Source organism: Balearica regulorum, chromosome 1 (genome assembly GCF_011004875.1).
Source record: "Balearica regulorum gibbericeps isolate bBalReg1 chromosome 1, bBalReg1.pri, whole genome shotgun sequence".
NCBI classification, from domain to species: domain Eukaryota; kingdom Metazoa; phylum Chordata; class Aves; order Gruiformes; family Gruidae; genus Balearica; species Balearica regulorum.
The window spans coordinates 100657794-100681782 of record NC_046184.1 but is presented as its reverse complement, the minus strand read 5'-3'; the positions used below and the strand labels follow the sequence as shown (position 1 = coordinate 100681782).

Genomic DNA, 23989 nt, shown 5'->3' with positions numbered 1-23989 from the left:
GCTGTGGTGGTATCCGCTTTCCTCTGGATCCATGCCTTGATGTGGAGGACATCTAAAGCTATGCATGGAGCAGGCTCCTAGGCCTTAGGCAAAACCCAGTAACTTATTTTTTTCATTTATTTGTGAAGTTCACCAGCAAGAAACACCATTTGTTCTGGTTGTTTGCCCTGAGAGAACGCTTTCACTGCTCAGTGAAAGCTGTGTATGTTGTTTCTGAAAGGGGTAAGACTTTCCCCAAGAAACCCCTTTTCCTCTCATATGCTGCCACCTCTGGAATAAACAATAGTATTTAACTTCTAGCTTCTCCAGCACCAAGTTAATGCGAAAGTAATCCAAACCTGTAACTGGAATCTGTATCTTCAGTGCTCACTTGGGTGGGTTTTGGTGGGAGTAGTTTTATACTTGAACAGTGATGTTTAATATGCAAACTAACATAACACCACAGTCACTGATTCAATATACTTATTCCTTTTTCGTCCATTTGAAAAGAAATATTTTACAGGAACATGCTTGACAGCTGCTAAAATGTATTGTTGCATTTAGTTTGTTTAAAAAAAAAACAAACAAACAACCCAACAAGCAAAATGTTCCTGCTAGAAAAAGTTTTATACAATTAAAATATACAAGCTTAGCATTTTTACATTCAAGAGCTCTTAAGTACAAAAGCCTGCTTTGCTTTGCCATGTAACGCTGACCCACCAAATATCATTTGGTCATTCTTGGTTTCGAAGACTAGAACATTGTACACAGGCTTCATGGGGAAAGCAAATCACGTGTAGAACACTTGCTATACCAACTTACATAAAAAAAGCTAAACAAGTGCTTTAATTGGAAAAATATATACATACATCTGAAGATCTGTTACTTAAACAGCAGATTTATGATAACTTTAGAATGTAAAATAGTAAGTGCAAGTAGATAGGGTTTTTTTTTTTTAAATAGTACTATATAGAATTCCATTTCATACAAAAATAGACATCCATATATTTTATTTCTATGGCAAACTTAGGGTTATGTGTTTTTATTTGTTTGGGGATGACTCCTGGTTGAATGCACAACTGGAATAGTTACAGCTTTTGGAAATGAAACTATCTGTCTTTAGGTTAGCTAGACTCTTTAAATAGTCATAGAAATACACACCCTGAATATACAAATAAGGAGAGGGAAAAAAAATACACTTTCAATGAAGTAGATTAATTTAGTGATGCTGAAATCAAATGAAGTTACCAATGATCTTGGGGACTTCTCTTCCACATCAGGTGTTCACAGCCCCACAGCAGTCTGCCGTTCCTTCTCTATTTGTCAGTGTCGAGAGAAGAATGTACTTTTCAAGCCCGCAACAACTGCAGTCCAGTAAGGTATTTGGCTCTACCTGCCTCAAGTGACAGCTAGTTGGTTGGCTGCACAGTGCTGAAATTGAGGAAAGCAGGCGCGTGCCAAGGTCTGGGCCATTAGCCTAACGTCTCATCCTCTGGGGTACGGTGTGCTTGTTGCTCATGAGCCACAGTAATGTTAATGTGCAGTTACGCTGGTCTTCTTTTAACATTAAGCAAGTGTTGAAACGCAGACTTGCTAGCACCTTTGACAGTCCTTCTAGGGTGAGTTATTTTCTGAAGGAAGACGTGGTTGCAAGACCAAATTACATTGTATTAAATTAATCTATATACATGAAAACAAAATACAGCTGGAGTTAAAATGATTATTGCTGTAACTGCAGCTAGGCCTTGTAGAAATCTAGCCTGACCCAGGACCATTTATGCTCTTTTGATAGATGCCCGTATGGCTCCATGTTAAAGGTGACCTTCGTCGATAACTCTCAATTTCCTGGGTCAGAAACAGGCCATGGGTCAGCAAAACCAGTTCCTGAACCTGGCAAGTTGGTATTGTTAAAACAAATGAAGACAGAGGCCTACCAGTAACATTAGGGGGCGAAAGGCAGGCTTTCTCTTGCCACAGTTCGCATGCTGAGCTGGTAGATAATTCCAGTTCAAAGTTGTCTTTATGAACAGAATAAATTGCATTTTAGCAAGGGATACAATCTGAGCTGCAGGATCGCTTGGAGCCTACAGGGTTTCACTCAGGACATAAAAGGCCAACTCCACCTCTTTCAAGCTCAGTAGTGCATTCATTCTTCAGTGAGCTTCCATCAGTTTGAGAGGAAGGTAAAGACACCATTTCCAAAGAGCCTCTCCCACGTTATCTCTTGCAGTTCAGATCCTGCAAAACTGATGTCTGGGCTTTTACTTTTAATACTTCAGCTGAAAAGTAGTAGTGACTGTCATAGGAGTGGCCTCTAAAGAATCAGCTTCCTTGCAGAAAGACATTAGATCAATCTCCCATCTTCCAGATTTGTGCAAAATTCAGACGTTTTAGGAGTTGGTGCTTGGTATGAAGGAGAGAGGAGTTGCTGCTTAAGGTTCCAGTGGTGTGTGACTTCAGTAGTTTGGCGTTTTTTCCCCCGCTCTAGATGTTAATAACCCACACAAAGTCCAGCTGTGTGGTGGGTTTTACTCACAATATTTCAATATCCCATTTTTGTGACTGTTTGTCATCTATTGGCTGATTCATAATGATGTGATTCTTGTCATAATAATTTCCTCCTTAAAAACAAAACCAGACCACGAAGGAAAAATTTCAGTAAGAAATGCTCAAGAAGGTCTGTGTGTAATATTTAAAAAGCATGACTAAGTAGGAAAATTAGCTGAAAAATAGAAATGCCATGAGGTGGAGGGCTGGTGTCTGCCCCTTGGCCTCTGTATGTGTGTCTCCTTCAAATGGTCACTTGTCAGCTTAGGCCCTAAGAAGCTCCAATAGTTAGGAAGCAGAATATACTAGAGACCGGAGTCCTCAGCTGCACCTGTATGCACAGAAACAGCACCTCGAAAGAGGTTTTGCTTTTGGCAGATCCTGAGCTGCTGCTATTTTTAAGGTGCATATTGCTATAGTAGAAATAAATACACAAATTCACAGATACATGTGAGATTATTTGGTGTAGCATCTCCATTTCAACCACAAACTTAGGAAGTCCTTAAAATAAAATTTCTCTCCTTGGAATACATGTAGCATAGACGTGACACTGCATTTTTTTATCATGATGCCATAAACAAAAATCCACTAAAAAATGTTCTAAAGAGCTATCACGTGGTATCTCGCCACCCCAGCCTTCAGCATTATATTTAGCAGTAACCTAGGCAGCGCAGCTCTCTGACACTGTAAGAGTTGCCATCAGTATCACCAGTTGCATTTAACGGCTTTGTAGTAACTATTTATGAGTTAGTAGTGGTAGTTAAACTCCTTGGTTCTGGAAGCCAGGAATGCTCTATTAATTCAACATGTCAGGGCTGAGAACTCATTATCAGTAAGTTTGAACTGCACAGGTCAGCTGTGTAACAGCCAGTAGGACATGCATTGAAAAGGTTGATGACCACCTTGGGATGTGCCCTTACCCTGGTCTCTACGCCCTGCAGGGGTGTTGGGCTGTCAATTCATTGACTTAGGCCTTTAATCTGAGAAGAGAGCGCTGTAGAGCCCCAACCTCACGACCAGCCGCTGCAGTCACTACCCTGCTACCTCTTCCTACGCATAAAACCCTAGCGCCAGCAGCAAGGCTTGAATGAACTACCTCCACGGATAGTTAGAAGGACTAGGACTTGAGCAGTGACAATTTTAACCAGCCTGAAAACATTAGGAGTGAGCACTTTTGTCTTTTTGAGCCAAATCTATTCTGTGTTTGCTTCTCCTTCACCATTTTGTCTTCTCTAACTTGGATTTCTTGCCATCAGCACTACTGAACTCCCTCAAGTAGAACAGTTGATCTGATTGAAAAAACCCTCTGGGATCAAGAGAGTAAGGTTTCCCCCTGCCCTGTTGTTTCTTGTCCCGCTGTCAATGTCAAGCAGCTGGCCATAAACCTAACAGGAAGGACAGACCTCACTATTTAACCTTAAGTACAAAAAGCTGGAATACAGCAGTTTTAACCTCAATCAAAAAAATGCACTCGGAACGTGTGAGGTTTAGTTGTTTGTTGTGTTGGGCTTTTTAAATACCTTTAATATCAAGCACCAGGTGTTCGCTGAGGTATGAACTGATGGTTCCATCCTCATTGAGTCTCCACTTTTGCCTGTCCTTCCCATGTTCTGCCCAGAGCGCGACTTTGGCCCCAGGCACATCTCTGCCACCGATGAGGTCCAGACAGGCGTTGTTAGCCTAAGGAACAAGAAGGGAAGTGAGATCCAGGCTGCAAAGCCTTGGGTTTGCGTCTGACTTGTTTTGTTTCAGGCACCGAGCATATTGCAGTAATCACGCCATAGTTGGTAACAAGCCTGGCAAGCAAGCTAGGAACAGATTATTCAGCAGTTGACCAGTTGCTTGATCAAAAGGTGGTGGCCTTTGGTACTTCAGGTGTTTCTTATGTTAAATCGTCAGCTTTTTATATTAATAACAGACTGCCAAGGGCAGCATGAATACAAAATCACTTACAGCCTTTCTTCACATCTTACTTTTTCAGAGAAATTCTTAACACTTTCAAGGTAATAAACTTGAGACTTTAGACAAAACCAGGCTCCTACTTCCAGGAACATCAATCTCAGACAGATGTGGAACGTAGTCCAACTTGCCAAATCTGTCTATACATAACAGGAGGATGTAGGTTATAGTTTTGGTTTAAGATGCATGGGAAAGACCGGAAGCTAGCCAACAGAAAAAGGACAGCCTGTGATGCAATCCACTCACTTCCAGCATCTGGAACCTCACCTTGGATTTGAAGAGTCCACGACAGTAGTGCCAGATCTGGGTATTCTTGCCATTGTACGGGGACGCGCACACTGATGTTGCTCTTATATCTGCTAGGCTTCCAGCGACTGTCAAATATTTACCTTGGGCTCGGTTCTTCACTCTGAGGTACACTGCTGGCTGAAATAGCGTGAAGGAAGACAGTTCTAACACAGAGGTTAAGAAAGTTGATGTGAGAATGCCTCCCCTCCATCTTACATTGGTTTTCTAAAGCATATGTTCCATTTCTGGTTTCAGGCAAGAATGTTAAATAACTTTTTTGTTGGAAATGAATGTGCATGAAAGGCAGCCATAGGTGTTTTTCACAGGCAGATAGACAGCTGTAAGCAGCAACGGCAGAGAGATTTTTTTAAAAATGTATGTCTATAGAATTAATTCCTGTGATATGCAAATATCTCTAGCTCAGCACGTTTCACTCATTCCAATGCCAGTACATGGACTGTAACTCGTCAAGCTTTTATTCTCAGGACACAAGACCTAGCGAGTCACATACCCAGCAACTTCAGCTCCCATCAACTGAAATAAGAGGGGTTACATGGAAAACTGGGTACTGACTTGGCATCCCTGTTTAGTCAGTTTGCTCAAAAAATAAGGAGATTTTGTAGGGCTACTACAGGCTTCAAGCTTTGCTTCTGTTATTCCCCGATTTTGGCACAAATAAAGAGCAGTATAAAGGGCAGCTCTGCCAGAACTCCATGTCAATCACAGCATCGTCTTCTGGGATCTTCAAACCTCCTGTTTTTCAGGTTAAAACAAACCCTAAGGTACAGACAGTAAGGCCTCTCTCCCACCAAGTATCCATAACCTAACTTGCATTAGTGAGGATAGTGTACAGTTGTTCTTTACAAAGAGGGGATTTTATTACAAAAAGTCACTGAGCAAAATTGTGTCTCATCTTGCATGAGGTTTCAAATGTTTTGCTTTTTCTTGCACTACCTGTTACACTGGCAGACTTGACTATTTTTGCAATTTGTAATGGAGAAAGAAGGAAGAAATATAAAAAGTGGTGCAGGTTTGTAGCATTACTCCAGTCTCAAAAAAATTGACGATATGCCCACAGAAGTGTCAAGCACAGGTAGCTGGCTGCCTCAAGGAAGCTCTCAGTTTGCAGGATTTAAACCAAACCAAACCAATCATCACACAAACCCCAAATGTCAAAAGTCCCACCAAAGTAGGTGAAGTAGGCCTTACAACACTACTCAGTGTTGTAGTGTAAAAAAGGACACTACCAAATACAAAAACTCTTCAGATTGCTGGCTGAAGAGAAAATTCCATTTTTAAGATCAGCTCAAGATTATTATTTGCAAAAACAAAGCCAAAATGGGATCCTTTCTTAGTTACCACTTCCAAAGAATTCCAGAGGGCTGTCAACTTTCCCACACTAACAAATCAGTGGTGAGGGGGAAAAAAAAAAAAATCCTTTACTTTTCCAGGGGTGGAAAATAGGGGAGCAGACGATACATAACTAATGGTCAAGATGATTATTTTTGTTCACTGCAGCCTTTCCCCAGTTGAACGCAGCATTTGTCACTAAGTGGAAACAAGCTGTTTTGGGAGAAGCAGAGCTAAGGAAAACTCTTTTCCAGTGGAGTGACTGCTGACATTCCCTGCTACTCTCCCCTGCCCTTTTCCGCGCTGCCCGCCCACAGCCGTGTGGCTGGGCACGCAGCAACACGTGCTTTGACTGGTTTACAGCTTATGTGTTGCACTGATGACCTGACCCGTCTTGGAAAGGCAGAGAAGCAGAATTGTACCCACTTTTCAATGAATGAAGGGCGCTTATCTCAGTCTGGCTTCTCTATCTACCTTTCACAAAGCTCCAAAGAACTTGTGGCTTTGAGACCTGAATCTTTGAACGACATTGAGAATGGCATTACTTGGGGGAAGGCAAAAAGGGGAAACTTGGTGGGGCTGCATAAACTTTCCTTCTTTTGGAAATCCAGGCTACAGCACAATAAAATTTGTTCTTGCTTCCATTTATGTTAATTATGAAACAAGCCAATGCATAATTGGTTTTCTCATTATTATTGTCATACGGCAAAAATGTAAAAATAGAGCATCTACAGAACATATTAATGAGCCATTCAGAAAAACAAAACTTGGCTCCAAGAAACTAGGAATTATTTCCCTTTAGGAGCCTAATATAGATCTCAATAACTGCCACCAGAGGAATTTTCTGCTTCAGTAATCTTCCAGTAGGTCCTTCTGGCTCTCATCATTTGGCCTGATTGAAGGAGTACAATGCACACCATTGTACTTAGTGCTAGAGCTGATACTTGTCCGCTAATTCCTGTCCAAAAAACCCAATTGTCCTCACACACAGTTACACTACCTGTTTCACAGGACGAAGGGAGCCAATTACTTTCCAGCCACTGTGTTCACTCCAGTTTGAAATCTCACCGGGCTCCAGCAGAATCTGCTTTCCTAAAAAATTACATCCTTCATATGCAATCCACCTGGATACAGAAAACAGAACATGAAAGACTGCACGTTAACCATAGCAAAACTAAACTACAGGCTTGTCTTCAGGACTGTGCTCTTGAAAGCCTCCAGACCTGCCTGCAGCAGTACTAATATCAAACCTGTATTACTGTGCCGCCCAATGCCATCCACTTTGGTGGTTAAACTGTTTTATGTCTAAATGAAGACATGTTTTCTGTTTGCCTCAAACTCATGAACTCCCCCCTCCATGCCCAAATCTTCCCCACAAATATGAGAACCTCGGCATGAACCCCGATGGGAATAGTGCGGGTGTCAGTGGGCTTGCAGGATTTAAACCAAACCAAACCAATCATCACACAAACCCCAAATGTCGAAAGTCACACACCAGGCTGCACTACTTGCAGCTTTGCCTGGTTGTACATATTAATTATGAGAGGATCTTGTCCAATGTTTTCTTTTGTTACAGTTAAAGCTTTCTATAGCTATTCCACCTGTCTGAAAACACATACAGAATATTTACTCCAAACCCTACACACTGCTGTAACAGACTTTCTTTAATGAACATATCTGAGCCATGGACATGGCTGAATACTTTGTTAACAGTTAAAGTGCCAGCCCATACAGATCCCTTGTTACCTAGGTATCATCTGCTCAGCAGATAACGTGCTGCTGCTCACAAAGGCAGCCTCAGGATCAGAGACCAGTTTTGTTACACCAATAGGACATCGTTGTGCAGGCAGTGAATCCTAAGGCTTGACTCATTAAGTTGTCTGCACAGAAGGCAAATACTGGTTTCCCCATGTTACCTGTTCTACAGGTCAGCTGCCAAGAACATGAGGGATGGCTGCACTCTGGGCCAGTGAGAAAACATCCACAAGCAGTGCTCACAGCACCTGTAACTTACTGTTCCCCGTGGCACATAATTTGGAGAAACTGCCAGCCAGCCTTGCTGAGGACTCCACAGAGGCTGAAACGCGCCAACCGGGCGCTGCCGTGTAATGAGGCTGTATCACTGCTGCTTCAAATTAAGCCCTGTCCCTCCTGACTAACAGGTGTTCAGAGCAGCCTGACCACCACTGTGCGTTCCTTATTTCTAATACCTTCCTGACTTTTTTTCTTGCGATGCTTCCTGTGGCGTCACTGAGAATTCACTGTTAATGTTGTTCTTCTTGGAGCATCAAAGAGTCTCATTGGAAATGCAGTTTCTGTTGCCAAAGCAGGCATTTACAGGAAGGGAGAGGGGAAGGACTGTTACAGTAATAACCATCTGAAGCCAGGTTGGGCTTCTGGCATGCAGCGACACAGACAAAGCTCATCTCGGCTCTCACACAGACCAGCAACCTCCGCTGTGCCATGTTTCCCACACCTTGGAGAAACTCAGCCCCCTTCGCCAAGCCACAGTCCAGGCTCTGATTGAGGTGGTCAGCTGGCTCAGGAAGCATCCTTGTACTCAAGCCTGGTGGCAAGATGCCATTGGTATATATGCATAAATCTTTGTCATTTGTCTAAAGCTGACAGGAGGTTTGGGGCAAGGAGCCAAAAAAACTCTAAATCCACCTTCCTGACCTCTTGATCACAGATAAGGCAAAGCAACCCTCTAGGACATCCCACAGACTTCCCACGATCACCTGCCACTCTCACCTTGAAGCTACCTATCTGCAGTGTGGGATGAGGACAGGCTGTGGAGGTGTTTCCTGGGCAGCATCCCAAGGAGCTCAGAGAAAGCCCAGCTGTTCTGCCCTGACCCTTCTCAGAGACAGGGAACTGGCTGACCTGGCTTGGACACTCAGAAATGAGCAGGAAGGTGGGGAAGGGGCTGGACTGCTGTGCTCACTCTCCCGGGCTTTTCTACTATGTGGTCCCAAAGCCATCACTCTTTATAGCCAACTGCACGGGAAAAGTGATTTAATTTCCAGTTCCACACCCCTGAGGAGAAGGCAGAAAAAGGTCATCAAGAGACCTTCCCCAGTAGAAAACACTTTAGAGTGTAACACCTCCATAGAGGCATGAAGGTTTACGCACTCCCACCAGAAGTTAGTCAGGTGTTCCTCCCAAAGGTGGCCTTTCCTCCTCCAAACTAGCACAGATCACAACAAATGATGCTGTTCTCGGCCTCAAAGGGCAGCTGCTCGCTGCTCTCACCTGGGGCACCTCAAGACAACAGCAGCAGCAGATGATCACTCTCTCTCTGTATTTCCAGCACGGGCTCAGATGTTAGGGACCAAAATTTATAGTGAATTGGCAAAGCTCTGTGGGGAAGCTAATATTCACTATGAGCCCACGGCTAAAGTCAATTGCCACTGGCTGCTCTTAAAGAAAGGGAGTTTCAATTTATAACCAACCTTTCAAGAAAACGCTCGTGTGAAATTCCTGAAAGAAATTCCTGAAAGAAAACACGCCACAGTGCTCTGGAGCGTTAGCTAGGTTAGGCTTAGCCTTTGTACCAACCTCAAAAAAATCAGAGGAGTGCTTAGCGATGTTATCACAGAGAACCATAGAAGGGTTTTAACTTCTAGATGATAACAGACTTGATGCATTTGAAAAACCTAAGCCCCGAACAGTCTACACTAATTTCTTGCCCAATTAATACAAATTTTGTGTGGTTTTGTGTCATCCCATAAGACCTCTCAAGAAAATTACCGCATTGTCTATAGGAAAAAGGTGGGGAAGAGGTTAAAAATTAACACAGGAAATACGTGTCACATTAGAAGAACGGCAGTTTCCAGTCAGTCTCTGTTGCAGGATCAGACTCTGCAAGTTATTTGTTGCTGCTGTGGATGTGGAGGCTGAAAACCTGGCTGAAACAGAATAGTTGGGAGTTTCTCCAAAAGGTGAAAGGAGGAGATGCGGAAGAGGTTAGAAGGTCACTTCTGCAGACGTAAAATGGTTTTCACCGAAGACCCTGGGTGTGTATTCACAGTCATGGAGCGGGGTTAAACTAATAACAGAAACAAATGACTGTTCCAGCGGTGAGATCTGCCCCGAGCTTCTCTCAGAAGCTGCTGCCTCTTTGGCAGCTGATCAGCACGTCAAGCTTCACTGAATCACTGCAGTGGTTTAAGTTAAATCGCTGCATTTTACAGCAGGTATTTTACAGCCAGTTAAAAAAGGCGGTCCAAGTTTACTCTTTGTAGGTCAGTAATCAAAACTTATTTGCTTTTGGTTCCTGGCTTGAACAACGGGCTCTATTGTTCGTTACTGCATAGGGATAAAAGGACGATTCTTACAGGGGGAAATACACCCTCTGCCCAGAGATTTTGTTCATTTTGGGTCCTGATACAAAAGTGGATCTAGCATTCAACCGCAATTTAGGATTTTATATTGTCTCAAAATAAAAGTTAGAATGTAGAACACATCCTGTGAAAAAAGGCAGTAATTGGGAGAAAATGCATGCTCAGTATTACCTTCTATAATGCAAACCTGACAAGAATATTTCTTCCATACTTACAATCCACTTTTCACCCACACAGATTGAGTGTAAAAATGAAGGTCCTCATTCAAAACAGAATTGATGGGTTCACTGAAGTGCAGCTCTCTGCCCTTGCAGCATTCCAGAGCGAACAGACTAATGGAGGGCTCAGCAAAAACCTGAGGAGGGGAGGGAAGGAGGGGGAAAAAAAAAAAGTGCAAAGTTTTACTAGGAACAGGCTAACGTCAGTTGTTAGGCACGATGCATACGTTTGCCCACTTCAGTTTCATTCTGACATGCTCTTGGGTTAGATCATGCTCCCTCAGCAAATGTAACAGCAAGGAAAGAAAAAAAGTACATCCACCAACAAAGCACACAGAGCTGAAACATACTGGATTTATCAGTGGCTTTGTCATCAGAGCCTAGTGCCCCACTGACACAGGCCAGCCACAGAGTCGCTTCAAGATGCAGAAAGGCCTCTGTTTGCATTTGAAAAATCTCTTTGATCCAGTCTGTATCATCAGGGCCTTGATTCCTTTTTCATAACTCCAGTTTATTTATTTATTGACGGAACAGGTGACAGCAGTAGTTTTCAGGGTGATCTGCAGATTGCATCTAAAGTAGTGAGGCAAATCACAAGTCTGTTGTCCATAGACTTCCATGACCAGTGGCTCACTGGAAATATCTTAGGGATCTACAAATTGGAAAAGGTTAAAAATGCCAGAACTAAGTAGTTCTCAATGTTTTTAACAGACATTCCTATTTTTCTTCTGACAATCTTGAAGAAACAGCATAACTAGTAACCCCTTCAATCTCATGTAGAATTGAAACATTTTTCACTTAATGTCCTTTTCCACAGTTGAGAGAAAGCCAATAAAAAGATCACTTTGCACAAAAATGTGGTACAGCTGTAAGATCAGCAGAAAAGCACAGAGGGAACAGATTTAAATACAAGTGTTCCTTGTACTAGGGCACAGATTTTGTGTACTATTTTTCACCAGTTTTAACCTAAGACCATAAGGGAATTATCAAAACCAAAATTGTAAGCCTTTGTAGTTTATAACTTGATGCAGCTGGTAAAGGAAGAAAGAACAGGTCTGACTGACTGCTTCAGTTATAGCAGCTTCTCCAGGGAAGTCACCTTGTTCTTAGGAGGCGTTACCCTGAGAGAGCCAGCCCAGACAAAAGGTAGTATTTCTTCTGCAGCAAAGACATGGCCTCAGGTGGAATGAACAAAACTAAATCTTGCACTGAAGTTGACGCAGGCACTAAGTAATTAAGAGAACATAACTTTCATGTTTGAAGAGGCACATGTATTGTAGTGAAGTGTCTCTGAAGAGCTCAGTGGTGATTCAGGACTTATGAATTTACTGGCACTGACTCAGTGCATTTGGTATGTAGCTGGTTGTTCAAATCCCGCCTCAGAGAAATTGCTTTCCTCTGCAGATCAGTGCAGGGACAATGTAAAGTCATGCAGCACTCCACAGACAGGGAGTTTGCTGAGATATTTTAAAGAGCCTGGGATCACCCACCTGGAGAGATTTTTAAAGCCCACTGCATTCCTAAAAAACTCCTCATGTTACAAAACAGAAAGAGCTTAAAACCCCTAATGTTTTTATTTTGGAACATCAGTTCTTCCCACCTGCCTTCTGCTGGATGAGGTGGGTCAAATTTACATTGTGTGTTTAAAGGCTTACTTTGAAATCTAGACCAGCAGACCTAGCGTGGACAGCTACTTCTCAGGTTGCTCTGCTCAGCAAGGCAGTATCATCGCACTCCAGTTTGCAAGAGCCTACTCCCTTGACGCTGGCTTTCACCTGAGTGGAGACCAGAAGCCATGTCCAGAACAGGTCCAACAGGGAAAATTTTCACAAGTGCATTAGTAAGCACTAATGGTGGGAAACACCATTTGGCATCCTTGTTGCTAGACATTGTTACCAAAGCCTAAAATTTATCCTGCTGTTGCAATATTCAATACGTTAAGAGACAGGGATGCTGTACTAGATGGACAAGTCATCTGATCCAGCATATCCATTTGTACACCAAGAATTAGACCAGCAAGAATTGGTTGAGTCAAATGACTCTAGCTCTCATGTGGATGAGACTGACTGAACTCGATGGGCCCGAGAAAGCCCTGTCTGGTTGCTCAGAGCCCCAGCCTGTCGGTACACAGCAGACATTGATCTATGACACACACACAAATGCTCACAAGGACTGACACCACCTTTCCAGTGAGACCTCAGAAGGACTCCACTCATCTTGGCACAGACGTGAAGCACAGAAAAAGAAAACATGCTGCTATCTCAAGCACTGAAGCTGTCATATTTCCATAACCATATATAGAGCAATGAGCTGATTACTCACTTTATATATACAGTTTTACACCAACAGCTGGCAGCAGTGACTTGGCCTGGCTTTTTTCTCTGATTTTGTTTTCATAGCTCCATGGAAACTACCAACAGTAAAAAACAAGGTTTTGAGGCTATGCTGTTACACTTACTACAGAGGCATCTTGCTCCCACCCTTCCTTGCAGAATGCTCAGGTGCACTTTCACCCATGTTTCAGGCTGAAGAATCATCACCGATAGGTAAACATGAGACCGACAGGTTCAGCATTCTTCACCAAGGCCCAATCCTGACAGGCCAGGGAGGAACGGGGCTCTCTAAGAGCCAGAGGAAGGGCAACCATCAGAGAATACAAGAAGGGACAACCTCAGATCGTGGTGTTGCTTTAGGTGTAGCCCAGTCCCTGATTTTGAAAGGTAAGCTAAAGACATCTACATTTACCCACAACTGGCAAGTCATTGCCATGCCTAGGTCAAGATTACCTTGGCTTCCTGTCATAGTTATTTCAAGGAAAATACCTGAAATGCCATCCTTTGGGGAAAGCCAGCCAATTGCAAGAATGACAAAGCACCACAGAATTACTTAACCTGAGCTTTGTGCGTTAAGGAACTAATTGCCTTGCTTAACCAGCACCAATAAAGTTCCAAGACGTTTTGCTTGTCCTGTTTTTTAATGCCAGTGTCCAGGGAGAAACTTGAAGAGATTTAATATACTGAAGAGGCCAGTGATTAATGAAGGCTATATTTACATAGCATTTAAAGATACAAGCAGCCTTGTGAATTGTTAAATACAGTGATATTCTTTACTTAACAGGTGTGGTAGTTGATGGCTAATACAGCACGTGATGCCATGAAAAGGACACAGCTTTCTTCCCTCCCCATGGTGTGATTTCAAAGGCTGAAAGGTAAGCCATAGCCATGGAAAGCAACACTAATACTCTCTTGCCCAGTTCAACTCAGCTCAGACTTCCCCCTCAAAGACTGCCACCTTTTTTTAAACGGAGAGAAGCTGTGCTCCACAAATTTTTCACAATTCAGAACAGAATTTTATACCCTATCAGTTGAGAAAAAAAGTGCAATGCAAGCCTGAAGTGTTTGATATTAAACAAAGACCAGTGCACGATGAGGTTCCTTTCAAATGCCTTTTGTTTGCAGTGCAAGGCTTAGGTGCTTGGCCCACTGAAAAGCAAGTGTACAGACACAGAGAAGCTAACCAAAAGGTGCTAAAACTGAAACCCAAGTGCACAGGTGAATTTGCACACACGCTTATAATAAAGTCAAGTATAGTTTTAGCTATGGATAACATACGGATAATTTTTCATAATGAATTTTGTAAAAATTATTACCAATAAAAAGCCTGTTAGAGAAGGGCTCACCCCAAAACATATTTTTCCTCACACTCTTTTTTGCAAACTTAAGATTTTGCAGATTTTGATGGGAAAGCCTAATAAAGCCAAAGAAAGAAACCCACGGGGCTGGACTAAAGCACGATCATAACCCAGCCATGGCAAGGGTTGGTACAATTCCCCACTTCGCGTCCCTGCTGACCTGTTGCTCTGCAAACAGCAATTGCCAGAGCCTTAACTGGAGGAGCCTCTACAGCTGTCTTACATCATCTTTGGAAAAAATCTTTACTCTTCAGTCTTGGCTAACTCATTATTTACAACTGTCTTTACTGAAGCTGCGCTTGCCTGGCTACTCCCTTCAGTGTGGGAAGGATGCCTGGCTCAGAGAAAGGAACATGGTGTTGGATGACAGTAACGCCCCATGGTCCAGTCCCAGCTACACAAAATGACTCATTGCTTGGCCCTGGGAAACACCGATTAATTTTTGTATCTGATTTCATTATTTGCCTCACAGGAATGCTGGGGAGATTAGTTAACACTTGTGTTTAACTTAGAAAAGATAATCAATGTAGAAATGCAGCAACTATCATGATTAATCAGAGCAAGAATAAGGAATGCCTCAAAAGAAAGGAAAAAAAAAAAGGCGTTGCACAACGTTCAACCCAGATCTCTTTTTTTTTTTTTTTTTTAAAACTATGAGACTGGTTAACCTCAGGGCTGAAGTTAAAGTTTTAGAAGGAAAACTAATTGCTCGCTGCGACAATCCCGGATACTCTTGTCACACCAAATATTACAGGGAGTTTAAAAAATCGACATGCCTGAGAAAAGGCAGCACTAGAGCTGAACTCCCCTTTGTAAGAACATCTCGTAAGGGTTTCTATCCCAAAAAGATTAACCTCTTCAAGCAACAAACACTGGGTAAAGGCACCAGTAAGCAAGCACGGCCCTATAGATGGCTCAGATGACTTTACCCATTCTCTCGTCACCAGGTGAGCAGCCCACGCTTTCCTTTTCACGAATTCATGGCATTGCAAAAGACAAGTCCTTGCCGATGCAGGCACGGATACCTGCACTGCTGCAGCAAATGCAGCAACCCTTAACCTGTGCTAAGCTTTTACCTGCCTGCAGAGTGGCTATTAACAACAATACCAGCAAATTTCAGCAACAAACTTTTCTTAAAGAATCCTTTAGGATTTTTAGATGAAAAGAGATGAGAGGCAAGTTACATTAGTTCCAGTGTTCCTACCACTACTAAGTGTAGATTTGTACCCTTCTAATGTTAAGCATGTAACTGCCTGGTCACTTAAAGTCCCTGGAGATACACTTTCTAGCATATTTTCCCCACTTATAAAATAGCACATGCAAAAGACTCGTTGGTCTTTCAGAAGCATTCCCCTTTTCAGAAAGGAAGAGGCCATGTAACACATCGCTATTCAATATGCAATCTAGATTAATACATGGGTATTGCAACACTATTTTTCTTCCCAGAATACTGAAAACAAAGGACATTATTTTCTCAGTATCAAGGCACAGATATGCTTTGTTCTTTCTTTGCATCCTCTCATTAACCTATAGCTTTTCCTAAATGCTCCCACAAGGACAAAACAGTCCAGTCTGAATTTGAGTGAAATGGTACAGCAGAGAAAAAATACAGGTAGGGTCTCCTAAAGATTCAGTTTGAGTATTAATTGACTTGGAGAGCAAGTCAAGATGTGAAAAAGGTTCCTGGGAATAAGGGAACACCTTCCTCACTCTCCTTACGGATCTACTGCTCTGCTACTGCTCTGCTACTTCCCAAACTGGTAGAGGAAACTGGTTGCAAAGATGTGATTAATTCCTCTATGACACCAGTGCATGATAAATGGGGAAATAACCAAAGGGAAACCATGTTGATTTTAATTTCTTGAGAAATGGAGGAGTGTGTGTGCAGAGGGGTTGGGGATACCATGCCTACTTAAATGATGACAACTTCACTTTTCAGCAAAGAACCCAGAAAACATCCCTCCAAGAGCTAAAGGGTAGAAGGAAAACTAGCCAACCTAAAATACTGTCATCACAGTGGAAGAAAGCAGATCATTGCTAGTCTGAGCTTGTTTTCTTGTTCCAATACATTTTGCGTTGCTCTGAAAGTTTTGAGTTTTTTCTATTTTAATTGGGCCAACTCAGTGATTTAGAATGAAATTTTCCCCTTTATTATGTAATTAAGCTCTTAAACAATCAAACTATATCTCTGACAATTTTCAAACTAAAATCTTAAAAGTTTACTTTCCTAAAAAAAAACCAAATGAAAAAACTACCCTTATTTTTTTCATTTAGAACATTTGCTCTATTTGTTTGCAAATATTCTGTTTGCATCAAAGCTGCATTTTCCAGAGAACAAACTATTCCCTCAAATCCTTTCCTTATCTTCAACTGGTTGATCTATTTTCAAAAAAATCAGTCAAGGCTTTGCAGAAGTTCTTAGTTGTTTCATATCGATTAAGGCGTTACTGTTACCTTAGTCACAAAAATCCTAATGGCACCTTACAGTGTTGTTCCGTTAGGTCACAAAAGCACACTCAGGCCACAAAGGAGTACTACAAATACATAACTTCAGTTCTCAAATTCTCCTTCCAAAATAGAGAGCTCAGAAATCTTGTGGCAGCTGTTAACATCCAAAAAGCCCCTCAAAACTGTTAGAGATTTTAAGTGAAAACTCAGCAAGTTACACTGAAGGTATTGCTACATGCAATAGCAAAAACATTGCTAGATGTTCCTTTTAGTTACTAGAACAGATAGGAACAGAAAGAGCATCCTGATTCAGGGTCAGATGCAGAAACCTGTGCGGATGCCCAGCCAAGCTGCACATCCTGCAGGTGACTGCTGTTTCACGGCTCCTTTGGAGTTGGCCCCACGCAAAGAATCTATATTCTTACATACACCTAGCAGATAAAGGCCCAGAGTTGGGACTTTACTCAGCTGTACAATAACAAGATAACATACTGTAATTATCGTAACAATCTTGCAAATTAGGAAAGGAATACCCAGATCCTGTGTCCCCATTTCCTCCAGCAGATTTGTTCTCCTATCGCAAAGGACTGGCTGAAACAATCTACTTCTAAAATACATAGCTGGACCACACCTACACCAGTCAGTGGACTGTTTTCAAAGGCTGGTAAGGAGCTAGACTTATGAGTCCTTTGTACTGCTAAAAGCATCTTATTTCCCTTCTGTCGGTGCCACACACGGGCCTCTATTTCTAGTCAACATCTGGGATGCAGAAACCTCACACACTGAAGCAATACAAGGCTCCCCTGCCGTGTAAGAGTCCTTCCAACAGTTACACTTGCAGCAAATCGATCTCACTTGAAGAAAAGCAGGAGACAATCACATTCAGGGCTTGGTGTCAGGGTTAAGTGTTCTCCCTCTTACACGTGAGCTATTGAGATAGACACCTTAGGTCTGAAATTGGGCTGGTATTTAAAGCTGAACAATGGAAGGGGTTCCCAATGTCAAAACTGAATTCAATAAAGCTATACAACAATTCCACTTGGGAATACGCTTGCTGCTCTCTTGAATGAGCTAACAGAAATATCTTGTAATAAAAAGGGCTCTGTTCCAAGAACAGTGCATTGCGGACAATGCACAGCATTAACTACGCCTGTTTCTGACCACTGACCAAACTTACTGCTGCGTGCTTAACATCACGTCTGTACGACACAATGCCTCTGAGTGCAATTAGCGTACACAATGTGTTAGGGGCCAATGAGGGCATTTCTATTTGTAAACCAGGTGTGGTTCAACAGCATTTTATGCTGTTTAGTGCCTCAATTTTGTGAAATACAAAAAAATTGCTCCTATTTGCAAGGGAGGAGCTCAACTAAGAGGTGTGAGCCACTTACAAAGTACAGGAAGATGTGTGCAAGCTTCCCGCACACATCCTGCCAAACACACTTCTCCCAGGGCTTGGCCCTCGGTAATCAAGGGCTGCCAGTAGCTTCTTACTATGCCAAACTGCTTAGCTACTTCCCTGTGAGATCACAGGCTGGGGGATTTGAATGAGACCTACCATTTCATGTCAAAACTTCATTCTGGTTTAGCAGAGCACTCCAAAAGTCTAATGTTAAAAGGAGATCTTTAATCTGAAAACCAGGCTCTCAAGCAGGTGGGAAGCTATAGCTCCGCTGAAGTCACCGCATCTATGTAACCTAGTGAAAAAAACAGCTCTCAACGTTGAGTTGTACATCCTTCCCACCACGCCCATGGCTTTCTTTTTTGGGGTTTTTTGTTGGTTTTGGGTGGTGGTTTTTTAATCTGTTCACAAATCAAAAAAAGGACTTTAATATTTGAAGAAAAATGAATTGAGTAATCTTTAAAGTCTAGTTTAGTAAGAGTTACATTGAAGGTCACAGGTCACACAGACTGAGATTGTGTTCTGTCATCAGGGAAGAAAGAGTTCTGGAGAAGTCTGTCAGTGCTAGAGAAGAGTGGGCAGAGCAGCCACTTGCTTCTCTTTTTCTGACAGCATTATGGTCAGCTTATCTTTGATGCTCTTGCATAGGAGCATACCGAAATATGGTATGAATAATGAATTGGCTGGATGGTCGCACTCAAAGAGTTGCAGTCAATGGCTCGATGTCCAAGCGGAGACCAGTGACGAGAGGTGTTCCTCAGGGAATGTATTGGGACTAGCCACTGTTTAACATCTTTGTCGGCAACATGGACAGTGGGATTGAGTGCAGCCTCAGCAAGTTTGCCAGCGACACCAAGCTGTGTGGTGAGGTCGACACGCTGGAGGGAAGGGATGCCATCCAGAGGGACCTTGACAGGCTTGAGGTGGGCCCGTGTGAACTGCATGAAGTTCAACAAGGCCAAGTGCAAGGTCCTGCACATGGGTCGGGGCAATCCCAAGCACAACTATAGGCTGGGTGGAGAATGAATTGAGAGCAGCCCTGAGGAGAAGGACTTGGGGGCATTGATTGATGAAAAGCTCAACATGAGCTGGCAATGTGTGCTTGCAGCCCTGAAAGCCAACTGTGTCCTGGGCTGCACCAAAAGCAGCGTGACCAGCAGGTCGAGGGAGGGAATTCTGCCCCTCTACTCTGCTCTCGTGAGACCCTACCAGGAGTACTGTGTCCAGCTCTGATGTCCCAAACATATGAAGGACATGGACCTGTTGGAGCGAGTCCAGAGGAGGGCCACAAAGATGATCGGAGGGCTGGAGCACTTCTCCTATGAGGACAGGCTGAGAGAGTTGGGGTTGTTCTGCCTGAAGAAGAGAAGGCTCTGGGGAGACCTTCTAGCAGCCTTCCAGTACCTGAAGGGGCCTACAGGAAAGCTGGTGAGGGACTGTTTACAAAGGCAGGGAGTGATAGAACAAGGGCTAATGGCTTTAAGCTGAAGGAGGGTAGATTTAGATTAGACATAAAGACAAAAAGTCTTCCCTGTGAGGGTGGTGAGGCACTGGAACAGGTTGCCCGGAGAAGCTGTGGATGCCCTATCCCTGGAATTGTTCAAGGCCAGGTTGGATGGGGCTTTGGGCAACCTCATCTAGTGGAGAGTGTCCCTGCCCATGGCAGGGAGTTGGAACTAGATCGTGTTTAGGGTCCCTTCCAACCCAAACTGTTCTCTGATTCTATGGGACAGAGTCACAGACATGACAACAAGACTCCAGAGGCATATGTCCTGCATGCAGGATTACAACAGGATGTACAAAAGGCTGTATCTATCTTGTACTGGACAGTACAAGCATTCCTGTCCAGTTTCCTGGCCATAGAGGACCTCGTATCTCACCTTATTGCTACAATAGGTCACTTTGACTGCAAAATGTGTGCTTGGGTAGTACAAGCAATGTGACTTGAAAGTCACACAAAGACTATGGGTATGTGTTATAAGTAATTGTCCTGTATCTGAAAAGTCACCAAGAGAAATGGTGGCCACATGAGCTTTGGACTGGACTATCTGATGTGTCATACACAGGCCACATACGTGGTACTATACCACTTTATTGACCTACAATTAGACAAGTGATTAGGAGGTGAAAATCTGTTGTATATTTCTGTAAAATAGTTAGTAAATTAAACAGCATTACGGCAAGTACCTGCTACCTTATAATTTCAATGTTCATGTCTTCTGCATGTACTTTGCTTTAACCTTGGCTGTAGGCCTAATAAAAGAAGCCCCATATGCTTTGACAGTGTGACAAAATCGATGTCTTGCTGTGTACTAAGCTTACTGAGCTGTATTACAACGACCGGTCAGAAAAATGCCAACCAGTGCAACTCATACAAAAGAGAGCAACTTTGAGCCCAGAACACCCAAGAGTGTGTGCCTACAAGTGACCGCGTGCATGCAGCCTGGCTTGTTCCTAACCCAAAAAATCCTGTAAGCCAAGAAAATAAACTTAATTCTTTTCCCTGTACGGGAGTTTGTTTAACACAAGCACTTGCTTCAGACATCTGACTAGGAAAAGAGTTCCAAAATGTTATTTTTCTTCAATAAAGTCCTTACGTATTGAATAGGCTTGAGGGATTTGATTGTAGCAGTTGGGCAGCCACAGGAACGGAGGTCAACATAGAGGCCTTCTTCCAGCACACAGTGATTGTCAGTGATTTCCCCTTGGTAATACAGGAGCCAACTGCAAGAATAATGTAAGAAAAAAGATTAGCTGCTCTAACTGCTTATTAACAGGAAGTAGGGTGTTTTTTTCCAAGATTTAATATTTACTAAGGAAATAAGGAATAAAAAATTTGTTTGTTCTTGTTAAGCTTAGAAGTACGGTGACTTGAAAGGCTATGTGACAAACCAACCAAAGCAGCAAAATCAAATCATGTGGTACAGAAATCTCAGTTCCAGAGTCAAACGACGAGTGGAATGCAGACACTTCTACTGTACTAAGTTCTCAAAATCTGGAATAAATTGTAACTGGAGTTAAAAAAAACAAATAAATAAAATCACAGTAACTGTGCAAACTTCCCACAGGGAAAGCAAAATGCGTACTACCCAAACCAGTGACAGGACGACAGTTACTAAGATGCATTGCAAGACAAAGGGTCTAAGACACAATGGAACATGATGGGCATGTGTTATGCACTTTCAGCTGTCTGAAATTCAGTAGCATTAAAAAAAAATAAAATCTTATTACTTAAAATGGTAGCATGTAAAACAACAGACTTACCATCCCCGAAGAACCTTAAAAGAACATGGTATGAATGATGTAAAATCAGAAACTTCTGCTGTGAAATCTATACATGCTCCTTGGAAATGTGTATTACTGAAAGCTTTGAGCTACAAGAACAAAACAAAATAAAACCAATGACTAGAAGGAAAATGAATTCATTATCATTAATGTAAGCAGAGATAGCTGTGGTCTTAGAGAAGTATCCATTCAATTCACAAAGATACAAGAGAATTAATTCTCATTGAAGGGATCTTTTACATTTCTACAGCTGCTTTATTTTTAGAAAGATTTAGTGTTTTATTGTCTCTGGGACCGGTACAGGATGCTTCCTGGTGATGCAAAGCATTGGTATCGAGCATAAGTTTAGCTGCAGCAGGAGAGGGCCCAGAGAAAAAGAGAAGGCTTGGACTGAAGGATGTTATCTTCCATCCAAAGTACTCCTGAACTGCAGGTACCTATTACTCCATACAGCTCGGCAATCCAGTGTTCAAAACAGGACGGGGAAGCATCGGTCAAAAGATATAGGGCTACTATTGACGAAGTGCCTTGAAATCTTCTGTGACCACAGTGATCGCAGGTAGTTTCTCATTTAAGAACTAGCAGGAGAGTTTCTGGGGCAACTTGGTACAGCCTGGTAGACGCACCATGAACTTCTGAAGTTCACCTAAGCTGTTTTTACATGTCATGGTGAAGAATTTCAAACCACATTGAACCATACCCACCACTAAGATGGGATTCGTTCATCCTGAAAAAACAATAAGGTTGAAACTGTTGCAGTAAAAGAAAAAAAAAAGAAAAAAGGGGAAAAAAAAGCAGTATGATATAGCCTATGATCTATAGCAGTCGCCTGTAATTCTGTACCCTTGGGCTGCCACTGTGTAACCAAGGTGAATTTCACTTTAAAGTCTGAAAGAGAGGCTGGAAAAGAATGAAAAATTTAACTGTATCAAGAGAACAGCTCATATTCTGTAATGGAAGAAAACCATGATGGCTGTTGCAAGAGCTACTTCCCCCTTCATGCCCCAAATTGGCCTAGCTTACTGCCAAAGAAAAGAAATCAAATGCTTTTGCCAGTACAGAGCGAGAAGGCCAAACACTAGTATCAGCAAATGATTTTATGGAAAAGCTCAGTCTATATTTTTAAAAGAAATTAGTATCTTTCCTGTTAGAAAAAATAAGAAAGGCTTAACCTGGCCTTGCATGCTGTAACTGCAAATTGGAGAACACAAATCAGCTACAATATAACGAATAAAGTGTATCTGATTTTTCTGGAAATATAATTGCACTATGTCACAAAGCATCTATTTAAGCTGTAATTACATAGTATTTTCTACCCACTCATCTCAAAGCTCTTTATAAAGTAATATATATATATGCACTGTCTTTCTTTCATAGGCCAGACGCTATGCAAGGCTTTTAAAAAAACACTTTTAACTCATTTTTATACAGAATATATCCAATAATGAATGATAGTCTTAATTTGACAAAAGCTGGAGTGAAGCACTGATTCCTCAGTGAAAACATTGCATATCTGCAATTCGTCTCAAATGGCAGCTCTCTACTTTGTCAGGGTTTGGCATTACTATACGAGGTTTCGCTTCCTAAAAAGTCAATGGACAGCATGACAAAATACAAATGTAAGTTATCACAGCAATTTATCTCTGCTTCCTAAATCATCTGTACAAGACAGCTGCTATTGAAAGAGGCTTTGTTCTTGCTGGGCAAAACCAAGTTTTATTTTTAATAAATAAAATGAATGGCTTTTTAGAGTTGGTGATTTCAGGCATTCATACATTATATGTACTTTATTAGGGTGCCTGTCAGGAGGAAAAGGTATGAGGAGTTAGTGAGAGATTTAATAAAATCTAGTTGCTTTTCAATTTCTGATGAGCAACTAAAAACAGAAGTGAAAAAAAGACACACTCTTGTAGACAGTGAAAACAGTTCCCTTAACTCAGACAGATGTTTATTAAAGGTGGGAGAATGTATAATCATTCAAAATAACCAGTATAAGGGTCAAACACTAGGATGCTTAAGGATTTGCCAGCTCACATGCACCATGCTTTAAAGTTCCAAACTGAGACTGTTGCACACACATGGAAACTTTTATTTTACTTTGAATGGGAATTTTTTTAGTATTTATCCAAAAGACAGTCTTTTACTTATCCTAAGTGATTAAATATTTTCCCCTAAAAACTTCCTCAAAGTATTTCCCCTCCTTGAAGAACTGTAGCCATATGAATGACATTGTTCCTTCCCTAAGCTTTAGGGCAGAATCCTATGAAAACCAGGATTGTGGCAAGTCAGGATAGTAATTTTTAAAGGCGGTGTTAAGACTGCTATTAGAGAACATAAAAGGCAAACCACAACGTAGTACATGTCAATATTTAAAGGTGACTGTGCATACACAGTTTTTTTTCACATATCACTGGAAATAAAAAGACCGTAAAGCACCATTTATTGAAACTTCAAAGGTTTGAATTGATCTTAAAGGTCT

The 23989-nt window shown here is 42.0% G+C and overlaps 1 protein-coding gene across 1 annotated transcript in view; it reads right to left on the bottom strand.

Annotated features, from left to right (window-relative positions):
- Positions 1–986: 986 nt before the first annotated feature.
- The window catches only part of CRYBG3 (crystallin beta-gamma domain containing 3), a 96896-nt gene continuing 73893 nt past the window's right edge, over positions 987–23989 (bottom strand). The window contains exons 17-23 of the mRNA XM_075757931.1: positions 21490–21599; positions 20823–20949; positions 10682–10821; positions 7124–7247; positions 4753–4911; positions 4047–4206; positions 987–2600 (exon numbers count right to left, since the gene is read on the bottom strand). Coding sequence (XP_075614046.1) covers positions 2512–2600; positions 4047–4206; positions 4753–4911; positions 7124–7247; positions 10682–10821; positions 20823–20949; positions 21490–21599 — 909 coding nt within the window. The 3' untranslated portion in view covers positions 987–2511. The remainder of the gene's footprint in view (positions 2601–4046; positions 4207–4752; positions 4912–7123; positions 7248–10681; positions 10822–20822; positions 20950–21489; positions 21600–23989) is intronic.